Here is a 16,589-nt window from a genome sequence, read left to right as displayed (position 1 = left end):
AATAGGAACGTATATAATTCTGTTCTAAATATTAAGCACAAAGAATGATCTTGGTTTAATCAGTTACACCATCCTTATATGTGCTCTCCTTTGCTCATGTACTTATAGAACTGTGTATCGGTGCAGAAATAGCAGCTTTTTCACATATCTTTTCATTAAAAGGTTAAGAAGGTTCTAGCTACAGAATGATCCCTTTTTAGTATCAAAAGTAAGAAAGTTCCTTCCTTTCAGAAAACCATCAAAATAATAATGAAAATTTAAAAGCAAAACCCAGTAATTTATAAAATAATAACAATGAGTCATCCTTTACCCTATGCAAAATTGTACATATTTTCTCTTTAAAATGGAACATCATTTTTATTATCCGTGTGATTATAATGCATTTATAAGTACATTTAAAATTATTTTTTGGTGTTTATTTTTTGTGTTAAACCACAAAAGAATATTGCTCAAAAAAACACACTATTTTTGTCTTATATTTAAGTATCTTGGATTTTTGACATGAAGAGGATGTTTTTAAAAATCAAATTATGTGCATTCAAATATAACTGACCAATTTCTAAAGTATTTAAACTTCAGCCTATGTATTTCTTTTTCCAACCCTCTCCTGAGAACATGCTCACTGATTTTTAGAGAGAGAGAAACATTGATGTGAGAGAGAAACATGCATCGACTGCCTCCTGTACACACCCCGACTGGGTATTGAACCCACAACCTAGGTTTGTGTCCTGACTGAGAATTGAACCTGTGGTCTTCCAGTGTACGGGACGATGCTCCAGCCACCTGAGCCCGTTGGCCAGGGCCAGTCTATGTATTAGATATTACTGTTATTCTTATTACTAGTGGTTCATCAAAACTACATTTGCTTTATGAACTTGCAACTATCAGCTACCCCTCTGCTTCCTTCATCATAGTTCTCACTCTCCTACAGAACGCCCACTGAAAATATGGCGCTCTGTGCATCGGAGATTAGCTGTCTATTTTTAAATGTGAAAGCACACCACTTAAATGTTTTCTTGATAGACAAGGAACAAGCATGTAATTTTCTTAGGTTGAAAAGATCTGTTCCATGAGTGTATAGAATTCGTTTTCACATGTTTTATTCTTTGATAACTGGCCATCTGTTATCTCATGAGCCTCAAACGATGCAACTGTCCCTCCAGCAGGATTTAGTTTGCCTTCCTAGTTCACTGATACTTAATTCTTCTTTTGTTAGAAAACTTTCCTCTCACATAGTTGTTTGAAATGAAGACTTGTCAGATTATTTACGATATTCTACTACAGTTGTAATTCTAAATCAAAATTATTTTTTAGAGAAATGAAAATGTACCTTTGTACTAACATTTTCATAACAGAAGAGCTTTCACTTTGACTTTTAAATGAAAGAGTATATTATTTCCAAACTAAGCATTTAATCCTTTTCCCAGTGAGGTGGCATTTTAAGATCTGATTCTGTATCTCTTGGTAGATATTTATGTGGCACTCATTTTCTGCTTAGGCAAAATCCTAAATTCTAGGTGAGAATCAGATAAATTTAGAAGCTGGCTGACATTCGTATAAGCTGCTTTGTATTTCTGAAGTTGGTTCCCATAGTCTTAAAAGATGAAGAAAAATTCTATCAAATTCACTTCAGGCAGAGCTTGAGACGAAGATACAAGGAGATTGAATTGTCATTCCCTCCCATTCCTGACTGTTGACACCCCACTCCTCTTAGAGTTGGGAGAGGAGGAGAGAGGGGCATGCTACATCCCCTCCATTTCCGGGACTGAGATCCAGGGAGTCCACTGCCATTCTTGATAAGGAATAAGCTGAAGTCATTCTCAGAGATCGAGTAGCTCAATGACCAGGGGCCAGGTGTGCTTATCTCCCTGCCCTGCATGAGGCGCAGCGCCTGCCCAGGGGCGGAGCTCCGGAGTCATCTGCTGAAGACGGCTCTCAAGTACAAGCCGTGAACCCCACCCTGAGTTCAGTTGTGGTGAAGCCTTACATGTAACTATGTAATTATATTCCCATTTTCATTCCATCGCAAATTCACGACTGGGTGGCGTCTCCGAATGGAGAGCAGGCTCACGCGAGCCATCTTGGAAGGAAGGTTGGTGGAGGAAGTAGAACGCAAACACAGTTCCAGGAGAGCCTAGAAGAGGCTCTGACGTCAGAGGAGACACGATGCAGTCGACAAATGTTTCCCGTGGCATTGTCAGGTTGAAATAACACAAAACATGTCGGAGCAGAGAACAACAGTACACTGAGGTCCAGCTCCCTGCCCGTCCCGCTCAGACCCTCTCTGTGCCTGAACCCAGTAATGACATGATTTACCTAAATGGCATCACCAAGCCCCGTGACGTTTTAGTGAGGGACTGATGTGAGTGTTTGCGTTTTGCAGAATTTACTGTTCACTGATGAAAATGACAACTTGGAAATTAAAATAATTGACTTCGGGTTTGCGCGCTTAAAGCCACCTGACAATCAGCCCCTCAAGACCCCGTGCTTCACCCTCCACTACGCTGCCCCGGAGCTCTTGAACCAGAACGGCTACGACGAGTCCTGCGACCTCTGGAGCCTGGGCGTCATTCTGGTGAGTGCATTTCAGTGGAGCCTGACGCCTAGACCGCTCGCAGATGTCCTCTGTACATGCCTCTCTCTCTGCTGGTTTTCCTAAAGTGATGACAAAATCAGCAAGTTGGTTTCTTTTCCGTTAGAGGCCTGATGGAAGGCTGTTTCCTTTTCTTAAAATTTGCATTGGAGAAAATATAGGAATTTTGATTTTGGTTTATTTTGAAATATTTAAGGCAGCTGTGTTTTGTGTGAATAAAAGAGTTATATATTGTGTTTTTAGAAAGACAGTGTATTTTCAAAAGATATGCATGTTAGAGGTAATGTGAAATAGCAAAGTGACTCAATAGAAAAACAGTAAAAATATATTCTTTGAGCCCTAGCTTGTTTGGCTCAGTGGATAGAGCATTGGTCTGCAGACGGAAAGGTCCTGGGTTTGATTCCTGTCAAGGGCACATACCTCAGTTGCAGGCTCGATCCCCACCTCTAGTTGGGGCGCATGCAGGAGGCAACCAACCAATGTATGTCTCTTACATCGATGTTTCACTATCTCTGTCTCTCCCCCTCCCTTCCACTCTTTCTCAAAATCAATAGAAAAATATTCTCAGGAGAGAATATGTATATTCTTTGAGGTTTTGAGACTAAAGATGTAATTAATATCATTTAGGAGAAATTACAAGTTAATAGTAGAATTACAAATGTTTATAGTGACTGATAGTGATTCTGGTCAGCATGCTTTTCACAAAATGTCCTTGGCTGCAATGATCAGAAAGGGAACATTAAGCTAGCAAGATCTGGGTCTGTTTTTTCTTCAAAATAACTTTACTTTTTATGCATATAATGTGTAATGCAGCGGTTCTCAACCTGTGGGTCGCGACACCTTTGGCGGTCGAACGACCCTTTCACAGGGGTCGCCTAAGACCATCCTGCATATCAGATATTTACGTTACGATTCATAACAGTAGCAACATTACAGTTATGAAGTAGCAACAAAAATAATTTTATGGTTGGGTCACAACATGAGGAACTGCGTTTAAAGGGCCAAAGGTTGAGAACCACTGGTGTAATGCATGATCCTAGGGAGAAATTTTCAGAGGCTACAGGAAGAGAAGAAAAAAGTGAGATCACTGGTAATCTCATCATAGAAATGGTCTCCCTCTCCCTCTAATCCCTTGCCCCGCCCCACCATGCTGTGTATTCCTTATGTCTTTCTATAAGCTTTTCTGTAGACATCTACACTAATAAAAGAGAAACATGGTAATTGCGTACAACCGCTACCCTTTTCATTGGCTAATCAGCGAGATATGCAAATTAACTGTCAGCCAAGATGGCGGCCGGCAGCCAGGCAGCTTGAAACTAACATGAGGCTTGGTTGCCTCAGTGACGGAGGAAACCAAAGTTCCCCGCCTGCGACTGCAGGCCTCTGAGCCTGCAGTTTGAAACATTGTAACAAATACCGCGGGACTTCAGCCAGCAGATTTGCAACATTGTATGCAAAGGCCAGAAACCTACTTTCAGGAGCGGAGGCCTAAGAGCTGGAGCCAAGCCTCAAGCTAAAGCTGGCCCAGAATAAAAAAAAAAAAAGGGGGGGTGGGGGAGGAGCGGTTGGGAGCTTCAGTTACCCCCAGCCTGAAAACAGCCCTCAGCCCCTCACCCAGACTGGCCAGGCACCCCAGTGGGGACGCCCACCCTGAAGGGTGTGTGACCAGCTGCAAACAGCCATCATCCCCTCATCCAGGCTGGCCAGGCACCCCAGTGGGGACCCCCACCCTGATCCGGGACACCCTTCAGGGCAAACGAGCTGGCCCCCACCCGTGCACCAGGCCTCTACCCTATATAGTAAAAGGGTAATATGCCTCCCGGCACCGGGATCAGCGGGGCCGAGAGGCCTCCCGGCACCGGGATCAGCATGACAGGGGGCAGCGCCCAAACACCCTGATCGGCCCTGCTCTGTGTGTGACAGGGGGCGGGCCCCCCCCCCCCCCGGGCCCTGCTCTGTGTGTGACGGGTTAGAGCCATAACCTCCCCATCAGCCCTGCCCTGAGTGTGAGAGTGGCGGCGCCCCAACCCCCTGATTGGCCCTGCTCTGTGGGTGATAGAGGGTGGCGCCCCAACCCCCCCCCCCCCCCGGGCCCTGCTCTGTGTGTGACGGGGTAGAGCCATAACCTCCCCATCAGCCCTGCCCTGAGTGTGAGAGTGGCGGCGCCCCAACCCCCTGATCGGCCCTGCTCTGTGGGTGATAGAGGGTGGCGCCCCAACCCCCCCCCCCCCACGGGTCCTGCTCTGTGTGTGACGGGGTAGAGCCATAACCTCCCCATCAGCCCTGCCCTGAGTGTGACAGTGGCGGCGCCCCAACCCCCTGATCGCCCCTGCTCTGTGGGTGATAGAGGGCGGTGCCCCCCCCCCCCCACGGGCCCTGCTCTGTGTGTGATGGGTTAGAGCCATAACCTCCCCATCAGCCCTGCCCTGAGTGTGACAGTGGCGGCACCCCAATCCCCTGATTGGCCCTGCTCTGTGGGTGATAAAGGGCGGCGCCCCAACCCACTGATCCGCCCTGCTCTGTGTGTCACAGGGGACGGTGCCCCAACTCCCCTATCGGACCTACTCTGTGAGTGACAGGGGGGAGCTCCTCAACCCCCTGATGGGCCCTGCTCTGTGCGTGACAGGAGGGAGCTCCCCAACCCCCTGATGGGCCCTGCTCTGTGCATGACAGGGGGCAGTGCCCCAACCCCCGGATTGGCCCTGCTCTGTGCGTGACGGGGTCGTGCCGCAACCTCCCCATCGACCCTGCCTTGGGTGTGACAGGGGGTGGTGCCCCAACCCCCCAATTGGCCCTGCTCTGAGCCCGACCAGGGGCTGCACCTAGGGATTGGGCCTGCCCTCTGCCACCTGGGAGCAGGCCTAAGCCAGCAGGTCGTTATCTCCCGAGGGGTCCCAGACTGCTAGAGGGCACAGGCTGGGCTGAGGGACCCCCCCTTCCCCCCGAGTGCACAAATTTTTGTGCACCGGGCCTCTAGTGCATATATACTTGGGTTTTTTAAAATGAGAGGATAGTATACACGTAGTTTGAGTCTCGAAAGTTTATTTAACCTTTACTAATGAGAAGTTAGCATTTTCCAGTTTTTTCACTAATTATAAACTATACACATGAATATTGTTTATATATGTGCTTACATTTGTCTCACCATTTGTTTAGAATAGATTTCTAGGAGAAGGGTATACACATCTTTATTTTGAAATCTATGCCTGGATTTCCTTCCAGAAGGTTTTTTGTATCTTCTCCGAACTATATGCAAATACATGGAAGACTATCAATTTCAGTCTTAAATTGTTTCCTGCTGTTGTCATTTGCATGCATTCCCTGATGACTGTTGTCTACGCATCTGTCCATGTATCTGGACATTTTACTTTTCTCTTAGGAATTGCTGTGTGTGAGCTTTGCCCACTTTCCTGTGGGGAATTTTTCTTACTGGATTTGAAAGCTCTGTTAAGGTTTTTAATCTTTCGTCTGCCATTAATACTGGAAATGTTTTTCTGGTTTGTCCTTTGTTCCACAACTTTGTTTAGAGTAATATGAGATCTTAATTTTGTTTTCAGAGGGATTTAAATAGAAAAGATTTTTTAAAATTTCTATGTAGTAAGATATGTCAGTCTGTTGTTTTATGGACCCTGCTCTGATTCAGATTGTCACTCTACCCCAACCCTAGATTATAAAAATATCCTCCTAAATTTCCCTCTAGAATTATATTTTATTTTTATACTTTAACCAGCACTCCATCTGGGGTTTATTTTGGTGTCAGCTTGCTTTCCCCTAATGGCTAGCCAGGTGTCCCTGCAGGATGGCTCCTCTTTTAGTTTAAGTTTCATATGGGTTTTATTTCAGTAATTCGAAGTCATCTTTATAATTTTCAAACTAAAATTTATGAATCAGATTTTTAAAATAAAAATAAACAACCAGCTTCTATAGACTTGAGAGTTTTATTTAGGGACGTAAACATTAGTAGCACTCTCCTGAAAAAAATATGTCTAAGTAAAAAAGAACCTTTCATACTTTTTTGTAATAATATAAGATTATCCCCTGTAAAAGAACCTTACTTTAAATATAAGCCAATTAAATCATCATCCTTTTTACGGTTCTAAAATATCGTCTTAGAGCTTCTGAATGCTGTCTCTATGGAAACAACTTTGTGTGACGGTGTGGACAGAAGCTGTGCTTCTCTCTAGAGCTCACAGGTTTTTAAGAGAAACGGGACAGAGAAGCGGTTAAATGATGCCACAAGGAAGCAGTCACCGTGTCCAGACTGTGTGCAGTTCCACAGGACAAACCCCGTTTCTCCAGCAAATAAATTATAAGAAAAATAGCGTGGGAACTTATAGATTAAATGACACTTTAAAAAGGGGACATCTGTAATACTTTCAACAACAAAGATTTTTTTTTTTTTTTATTTTTATTGATTTTTTACAGAGAGGAGGGGAGAGAGATAGAGAGTTAGAAACATCGATGAAAGAGAAACATCCTCCTGCACATCTCCCACTGGGGATGTGCCCGCAACCCAGGTACATGCCCTTGACCGGAATCGAACCTGGGACCCTTCAGTCCGCAGGCCGACGCTCTATCCACTGAGCCAAACCGGTTTCGGCAACAAAGATTTTTTTTTAATATATTTTATTGATTTTTTTACAGAGAGGAAGAGAGAGGGATAGAGAGCTAGAAACATCGATGAGAGAGAAACATCGATCAGCTGCCTTCTACACACCTCCCACTGGGGATGTGCCCACAACCAAGGCACGTGCCCCCGACCGGAATCGAACCCGGGACCCCCCAGTCCACAGACCAACGCTCTATCCACTGAGCCAAACCAGCTAGGGCTCAACAATAAAGATTTTTAAAAAGATAAGAAACAGTGTTTGCATTTTTCTTGAATTCTGATTCAAGCAAATTCTAATTTCAATTCTATTTATTAAATTCAACCTAAAGCTAACTCATACAGATGTGATTATAATATACAGGGCATATAACATAATTGGAGAAATTTGAATATGGAATTGTACAAAGGAATCACTGCTAATTTTTTTAGGTAGATAATGGTGTTGTGATTGTGGTTTTTAAAAATCCTTCCCTTTTAGAGATGCATAATGAAACACAGATGAAAAATAAAGTGAACACCTGCATTAAATTGTCAAGAAAAAGGAGTGCTTTGCAAATGTTTCCACATAAATGAATGCATATCTCTTGCAGATCCGAGACAAAGCCTGAATTATCCCATAGCAAGCCCAAAGCTTATTTGGAGTCTCCTGATTTGCCTTAGAAATCTATAGTCCTTTTGCATATTGCATCTAGCAAATATGGATGCGGATATTTTAACATGAAAATAATTTCTATTACCCCCACTGACTAAAACAAATACTTCAGGAAGATGCATCACATGTGGCTTTGATCCCAACCCAGTCTACCTCATGGATGTGCAGGATGTTAATTAGCATAGAGCTTACCCACTGCCTCGTCTGCCCAGGGCTGCCATAACAAAGTACTACAGACAGCACTTATTTTCTCACAGTTCTGAGGTTGGCAAGTGCACTGTCCAGGGGCCAGCATGGGGGTATCCTCACATACCCTTTCCTCTCGTTCTCAGGGAGAGTGAGCAAGCTCTAGGTGCATCTTTTGGAAAGGACACACGTCCTGTTCAGTCAGAACCCCACCCCATGACCTCATTTAACTTAAATTACTTCCATATAGGCCCTTTCTCTAAATACAGTCACACGGAGGGTTGGGTCTTCGACATATGAATTTCGGAGGCACACACATTCAGTGTATGACACAGCATTTAGAAACTGTAGGACAGATGAGCTGCTGCTGCCTGCTGCTCCCCTGGTTGCAAGTCTCATGGGGATCCTTAGAGTTTAGGAGAAAGAAAGCAGAAGTACACGCCTGAGGAAAAGGGTGCACGATGTGCTCAAGAAAGAGCACACAGGGTTCTTTGTCTTGAGGGTTCTTACCTCTTTTCTAAAGGCGGGAGTTTTAGGGGAGTTCTCAGGGGAGGGTCTCAGCAGAATATTCAGTAGTTTGCCAGGTGTGTCCTTTAATATGCTGACGCATCAAAATGAGCAGATAGGGGAGTAGGGATCCTTTTCTGGTCAGCTTCACTGCTTTATTGTTATCTTGGATCCGTCTGTCTCTAACTGGGCTTTTTGATATTTATTCCCCTGACTTCATCCATCCTGGGGTTTGGCTGGCACTAATGGCACCAACTGGGTCTCTGTGATCTCTCTTCCTGACCAGGGTGATCTAAGCTACTCAATGTCTGATTGGGGAGGAGAGGTGTAAACTATTTGCTCCCAAGTGTCTTTGGTTAGAGAAGATAAGATCTTGCAATTTATTAGCAGGCTGTTAATTGCTCAGCCTTATTTAACTGTTTTGTCTCCTGTTCCCTCATTCCACTCGCCAGGGAATTGTCCTACCTTCTTACTGTCCTGCCTCAGCAGACAGCACAGCATGACCCTTCTGGCCAAACTGGCACTACCACCCTTCTCACCGTGCTTTTCACAGTGCACGGATTCATGCACCGGTGGGGTCCCTCGGCCTGGCCTGTAGGGATCAGGCCAAAACTGGCTTTCCGACATCCCCCAAGGGGTCCCGGATTGTGAGAGGACAGTTCTCGGGTGACACACCCTGGAATCAGGCTCCCTCCTCTCTGGTTCCAGATGCGTCACCGGAGAACCGCAAGATGCCAAGTCACCGCAGCTTGGCAGCTCCTGAGTTGTGTGTCTGGCCCCTGGTGCTCAGTGCGTGTCATCGCTACTGGTAGGAGCATCTGCCTCCTGTTGGTCATTGTGCGTCATAGCTACTGGTCGGATGCTTAGGCTTTTATATATATAGATTTATCACCTTGCCTGGGAATTTCCATCTTTCTTGAAAGCCAGCGTGTCAGAACTGCTTCACCATCTTTGCCATCATGAGGGTGTACCTGCTTGTCAGACAGATGACCAGGGAAGAAAAAAGGCTATTGCTCCTAGTCGCTGGGAGCCTCTACAGCTCCATGCCTCCTACTTAGGGCTCTGCTCTCAGTGTCCCTCCCAACCAACTGGCACTACCACCCTTCTCACCATGCGGTTCTCTGGTCTGCACACAGACATGGTTACTACCTAACTACCAGCCTGCCCACCACCGTCTGCAGCTCCCTTTACCCCTGCAAGCCTGTAAGTCGCTCAGCAAGCTGAGAGCAGACCCTCCGAGAAGTTTAAGGGTCGCCTTTCAAAAATCCAGTCTTTGCTACAAAGACAAGCCTTAGCTTTTTGGTCTTCCTGTTGACTTTTTTTATTTTATTTTATTTTATTTTATTTTTTTTATTTATTTATTTATTTATTTATTTATTTATTTATTGAGAGAGAGAGACATCAATTTGTTGTTCCACTTTTTATGCATTCATTGGTTGCTGCTTGTATGTGTCCTGACCGGGCATCAACCCACAGCACTCTAATCAACTGAGCTACATGGCCAGGGCTCTATTGACTTTTTACCTTTCATGTAAAATTTCAAATGTGGCTACAATGAAATAAGGTGACTGTAGAGAGTTGATCACATTTAACCCAACAATGAAAAAAATAAAATTAAAATTGGGATAATTACAAACAAAATAAAGAAGGCCAAATAAAAAATTTTTAAAGTTCTTATCCATAGTTAATATCCTAAGGAAAGGCTATGGAATTGGATAGAAAAAATAGTTATTCAGGTTCTGCTGTCTTTAAATTTTCTGTTAACCTTAACACCCTCTTTTTCAAACAGAGTATCTTTTTTTCATTCTTGTTCTGAATATAGTTATACTAGAGGCCCGGTGCACAAAATTCATGCAAGAGTAGGTCTTCCTTCCCCCGGCTGCTGGCACAGGCTTCCCTCTGGCACCTGGGACCCGGCTTCATCCGGAAGGACGTCTGGTCTAATTAGCAAATTACGCTTTTATTATTATAAATAAATGGTTTTAAATCTTGATGTCATAATAAGCCATTCCTCTTTATTTACAAGTCTTTGAAAGGTGTTGGTTGTTTCAGCGATAGAAGCCACATAATTTTTAAACCCAGTAATGCCAATCATAATAAACTGCTGAAACATTCTTTGTTTCTTTTTTTCTTGATAGTATACAATGTTGTCTGGGCAAGTTCCATTCCAATCTCATGACAAAAGTTTGACATGCACCAGTGCAGTGGAAATCATGAAGAAAATCAAAACGGGAGATTTCTCCTTTGAAGGAGAAGCCTGGAAGAATGTATCCCAAGAGGCTAAAGATTTGATCCAAGGTAAGAATCTAAGGAAATTTTGTTATGCGCTGTGCAGAGATTGAAGTGGAGTCATGCCATTACACATATGTTTGTTCATTACTCAAGGAGTCTGTGTGTTCTAAAAGGCTTCCAGGCTGCTGTCTTGTGCCATTGCTTCTTATCAGAACATTCTCCCTCAGTGATTCTATCCACTGTCTCCACACGAACTAGCACCTGGATCCACCAGCATCCCAGTCTGGCACCTCCACATCGAACCTGCACTCTTTGTTGTTGTTGTCAAACCTCACCTGAGGATATTTTTCCCATTGATTTTTAGAGAGTGGAAGGGAGTGAGGGAAAAGGAGAGAGACAAACATTGATGTGGGATAGAGACACATTGATTGGTTGCCTCCCGCATGCACCCCAACCAGGGCTGGGGATTGAACCTGCAACCCAGGTCCTTGCCCTTGACTGGGAATCAAACCTGAGACCCTCCTGTGTGCAGACCAACGCTCTAACCACTGAGCACACCGGCCAGGGCCGAACCTGTACTTTTTTACTCTCCTTTCTCCCAAATGTGTGCCTCCTCACATCTCCCTCTTTTGCACTGCCAAGGAGCCAGGCCACCAAAACAGAAAGCCAGACACCTACTAGCTCCCAGCCTTCCTCGCCTTCCACAGCCAGTCACTGCTTCCTGCAGGTTCAGCATCCCTCCTCCCACCCCTCTCCCCTTTCATGTGGCCACCACCTTAGTCCTCATCACCATTTCTCTCCTAAGATCCTACAATCTTCTTCCAGCTTGTCTCACTTCCTCTCACATCACCTGCCCATCATCAGTCGGCAGAGTGACCTTCCTAATGTCCAGATGTGCTCATGTCTCTGTTAAAAATCCTTCAGAGGATCCACTAACCTCAGGTCATGCCCCATCACAGCACATTGAAAACTCAAGGCCCTTCACGACCGGGCCCTGCCTGCCTCTGCCGTTGTGAACACTGATTCCTCAGTTGTGCTGAGCTTCTGGGTCCCTGCACCCCGCATTCCTATGCACTAGCTCTTCTTAATCCCTGGGCACCCCTCCTCATTGAGCCCACTTCTCTCATCCCCCAGGACCTGTCTTCTGGGAGTTTCCCAGGGTGCCCACGCTCCCTCTGCTGAGCCCTTCCCCTGGCCTCCTGCACATGGTCCCCGGTGATGTGAAAGCTGGGGCTTGTCTTCGTGCCTCCTCAGAACTCCTCTTTGAGTCTCCACTTCCACTTCTCTGGGCCTGACCGCACCCCCTGAGTTAGAGAAGGTGCTGGTACAGGCATGAGGGAGGTCTAACTCTTTCCTCATTCGGAGTTTACCCGGTCACCCTGGGGAGTCTTTGTTGGGGTGGCTATTTTCTCCTGATTGAAAAGTCAGTTAGCCCACAGCCTCCTAGAAATAGGCTATTGTGGGCTTTCTCATTAGCATCCAGTGCTCACTAGGGCATTTAAGAGCATATGAAAGGGTAATTATTTTTGTAGGAGGTTGAAGCCTTATAGAAACCATCATGTCATGTGAACATAATTGAGATTTATATCTGAGGTTGATTTTAAACTGTTTGAAATGGCAAATCACAAAATAAGAATGTCTTGTTTATTCCCACAGGACTTCTCACAGTTGATCCAAATAAAAGGCTTAAAATGTCTGGCCTGAGATACAATGAATGGCTCCAAGACGGCAGTCAGCTGTCCTCCAACCCTCTGATGACTCCCGACATCCTGGGGTCTTCAGGAGCCGCCGTGCACACCTGCGTGAAGGCCACCTTCCACGTAAGGACCTGTGCTCTGCAGTGTGGGGTTTGAAAGGAATCAGATACCTGATAACTTCCGAGACGCACTCTGAGTAATAACAGTTAAAATAAGGAATAAGAGTCCTTTTAATGTCAGGATACAGACACATTTACAAACAGCAAGTGCCTGGGCCAGAGTCACTGTGAACCCACAGTTCCCTTCCTGGACGTTGGGAATGAGTGTGTGAGATCAGGCAGTGGGCGGTATTGGAATAGCTGAAGATTTCCTGTAGGTGATGAAAACCATGTACCTACTACCAGGACTTTCTTCTCTCAAATAAGCGAAATCATTTTCTTTTAAAAGGATAAACACTAGGAACTAAGGCACCCGTGAAAATTCATTCATTCAGCAACCCTTTTGGGCCTCATATATTCTAGAGACCATGAAGGATAAGAAGTAGGTACGGGCATTCGGCACTGATTGTGTTTGAAAGGCTGAGCCGGCATTGCAGGAGCTGCACATTCATGCCCAGCAGATGCAAACACATTCAGCTAGTTGTCTAAGGGGTGAATGAGTGAAGGAGAAATACAGTGACCTCTGAAGGGATTATCTTGAGAAAGGAGGGATAGTGCTTCCTCTCAGCTGCAGAAATTGATTTAAAAGTTAATGAACTAGGATAAGGTGAGGTATAAAGAGATTAACTGCAAGAATTTGTAGCAGATGATCCATATCTTCTCAGTGACAGGATGCAAGGTTGTCAGGGGCAACACAGCCATGCCAGAGCTTGAGGCTAAGAACAGTGAAGAGGCTAAAGCCAGCCTGGGGTTTGTAGCCCTGATCTCCTCTGCGTAGATTAACTGGCCAAGATAACGCCCAATTGCATTGACTTGGAAGTGGAGAGCAGGGGCCCAGAATGGATTAAGTCTTTTTTGTTGGGTCTTTGTGGTCAGAATTTTAAATCTCAGACACAGAACTGTAGAGTAATGGGGGTAGCAGCTGTGGGGTGTGGAGAGGGGTGTGTTGGATTGCTGATAGTCTTCAGGAATTTCCAGTCAGTCAGTGTTTCTTATTGAGAGGTAGCGCTTTCTTCAAATGATGTATGGGAATCCTGACTCCCGGACAGCCACGCTGGTTTGATTTAAGCAGCATCCTCAGCCATCACCCCGTGAACTCTGTACCCCACAGGAGGTTTGGATACAATGGTTTTAGGACTTTGTTCCCCAAACAACTTGGAGCTATTGGTTGACAGCCAAAGTCGCCTCCTGCTGTAAGTCATAGTTGCCAAGGAATCTTCAGTCCTTGTACCTTCATCGGGGTTCCCTTCTTTCTCCCCTAGGCCTTTAACAAGTACAAGAGAGAGGGGTTTTGCCTCCAGAATGTCGACAAGGCCCCTCTGGCTAAGAGAAGGAAGATGAAAAAGACCAGCACCAGCACGGAGACGCGCAGCAGCTCCAGCGAGAGCTCCCACTCTTCGTCCTCTCACTCCCACGGCAAAACCACGCCCACAAAGGCACTGCAGCCCAGCACCCCTGCCGACAGCAACACCCCCGAGCCCCTCTTCCAGTTCTCGGACTGAACGGCACAGGAACGGGAGGGCTGTGACCCGTGAGCCTGGCACGTTTGCTCCCTCGGCGATGCCTGAGTTGATGTTTCATCAAAGTCAAAGCTTGTCTACTTTAAGGAAATAAAATATCCTGAATGAGCCAAAAAAACAAAAACAAAAACCACCAACCAAACAGAAAAACAAGTCCCACTGGTCTCATTGGAATCTGCCTCTTGGGGAATTTTTTCAGGAAAACCCACTGGTTATCCTTGTCCTAAAGCACTGGACAGAGAATGTTACTGTGAACGAAGCACAGGTTACACGGTTTCGTGACCTGCCTGGTGCCAGCAGGACGGTTCTGGAAGGAGCAGAGGCCCCTGTGAATGCGATCAGGGGCCGGCCAGATTCGAACTGCGTGCAGAGTAGTCACTGGCCTTTCAGCGGTCCGCCGGCAAGTGACTCCTACTGTGGCGACACCTTCTGCTTCGCCTTGTGGATAATGTGGCTTTTAAGAGATTTGCACCCTTTCAACAGGGATTTATCAGAGAAAAAATGTCTGTTTTTAAAAAGATTCTCTTATGACTTTTATGTGTGGCATATACTTATTTCTGAGCGAGGATTTTAACTTATTGTTTTTATTTTATGGTTACATATGATGATAACCTACTATTAATCTTTTTCAAAAGGTAAAAGAAAAGCTATAAGGACTCATGGCCCCGGGCTCTGTCTTTGGGGCCCATCTGAGTGCATGCTCAGCTCCGCGTTTCTCACTTTGCACTGCTCTGTCCTGGCAGTTTGTTCCATGGTATTGCGAGCCATTAAGGTACATGTCTCTGTTTTAGGTAACATTGCACTTTATAAAAGAATATGAATAAAGCGAACTATTTTATGAAGTGCACTGGTTAAAGCGTATGTACTGTATTTTTGCCATTTTTTTTTCGTTATCTACTTTCAATTTGTCCTCACACCCCCTTCTACCTTGTTTGCAACAAGTAGCATGAGCCGTGTGGCATAACGTCATCATCAGCCACGCGGGCACCGACGTGAGGAAAAGCTAAAGGGAAATTCTGTTCAACACTGTGCTTTATATTTGTACACTGTGTTGTCTACAGTGAGGCATTTCCTCCTGTGGCTGGATATCATGTACATAATATTTTAAAATCATAACTATGATTTATTTGGAAATTTTCCTGTTAAATTTTGAATCCAGAAAGCATATTTTATAAACTTATGCAGAGCACTTTTATTGCTCACAAGTTCTGAATTCATACACAAAACACGCGCTTTGTGATGAAGACGTTTTACTGAGAGATTGCTGCATTTACAGATACGATTAATTCACTTCCTATGCAAAAAAAGAAGTGGTAGAATTTGTCTGTTCTGTTTTCTTTTAAAGCTATCACACGAAATGTTAGGACTGAGAAAGGTGATCTTGGCCATGTTTACAGGAATCATGCTTAAAAGATCAATCCCAGTACATTTCTTTTCGTTTTTGTTAATGATAACCTCTGGAGCATTAGTTTGGAATTTGGGTGTGATATTTATTCATTCATTGAGATAATGCAGCATTAATTTCAGCCAATTATGAATACTAAAAATATTGCACTCTATGTAACAGTAGTATATTTATTGCTAAATCAATGTATATATTATTAGCACAAGCAACAAAAATGGCAAATATTAAAATATTTTCAAAATATTGTATTATCTTGTTTCACATTTTTGTCCACAATGGTTATTGGAAATAGCTTTTAATACTTTTCAGTGGCCCAAATGGCTACATAATTCTCATTGAATCAACTGTACTCCCAGCTTGTGGCCATTCCTAGTAATGATGGAAGATCTTTCATGAATTATTACCAAATACAGGTAATTACAAAATGTGGTTCCATCAGGCACAGATTTATAATAATTAAGAAAATGTCCATTTATGTCTATAGTTATGTTGAATATTTTTGGAAATGTGATAGTTAGCTCTTCAAGTATTTTTTTAAACTGTGCATTCTCATAGACAATGCTAGTTGTAAAGTATAGACTAAAAGAATTTTGTTGCTAAAGGAAAATGATCCAGAAAAACGGTCAGTATTCCATAATGATTGATGATGTAATTGACTCATTATGGACATTGAAAATTAATGGGTTTCATTTTTATTTCTTTCCCTTGCCGTCTCTTCTGGAGGACTTGGCAGAAAATGAAATGGGCAAAGCATCAGGCAGAGGAAGGAGAGAGAAGGGTAATCCGTCAACTAAATAATCTAGGATGGGCTTTTGAGAAGAGCTCAGGAAACACTCAGCGTAGAGGCCTCTTGTCAAGTGCCTTCATCCTCACCCTGTGTACGCACGAGGAAGGCTGCGTCTGGCGCCAGGCTGCTGCAGATCGGTTGGATGCAGGCGGTTAGTGTACAGTGAAATGTACTTTAAAATTTACAGACTTTCCACTTAGTCACATCAAAAATAAACTAAAAAGTACTTCATAGGAAAATGTG

The 16,589-nt window shown here is 44.4% G+C and overlaps 1 protein-coding gene across 7 annotated transcripts in view; it reads left to right on the top strand.

Annotated features, from left to right (window-relative positions):
* Positions 1-15,800, top strand: part of RPS6KA5 (ribosomal protein S6 kinase A5) — a 127,733-nt gene extending 111,933 nt beyond the window's left edge. For all 7 annotated transcript variants that reach the window (XM_036315494.1, XM_036315502.1, XM_036315511.1 and 4 more), the window contains 4 exons: positions 2,384-2,575; positions 10,686-10,845; positions 12,436-12,599; positions 13,897-15,800. In XM_036315494.1, the coding sequence (XP_036171387.1) occupies positions 2,384-2,575; positions 10,686-10,845; positions 12,436-12,599; positions 13,897-14,136 (756 nt within the window). In that variant the 3' untranslated portion in view covers positions 14,137-15,800. The remainder of the gene's footprint in view (positions 1-2,383; positions 2,576-10,685; positions 10,846-12,435; positions 12,600-13,896) is intronic.
* Positions 15,801-16,589: the final 789 nt, after the last annotated feature.

This window comes from Myotis myotis, unplaced genomic scaffold, assembly GCF_014108235.1.
Source record: "Myotis myotis isolate mMyoMyo1 unplaced genomic scaffold, mMyoMyo1.p scaffold_m19_p_1, whole genome shotgun sequence".
Taxonomy (NCBI): domain Eukaryota; kingdom Metazoa; phylum Chordata; class Mammalia; order Chiroptera; family Vespertilionidae; genus Myotis; species Myotis myotis.
The sequence above is the reverse complement of the archived record's forward strand: the minus strand, read 5'-3'. Positions and strand labels throughout refer to the sequence as shown.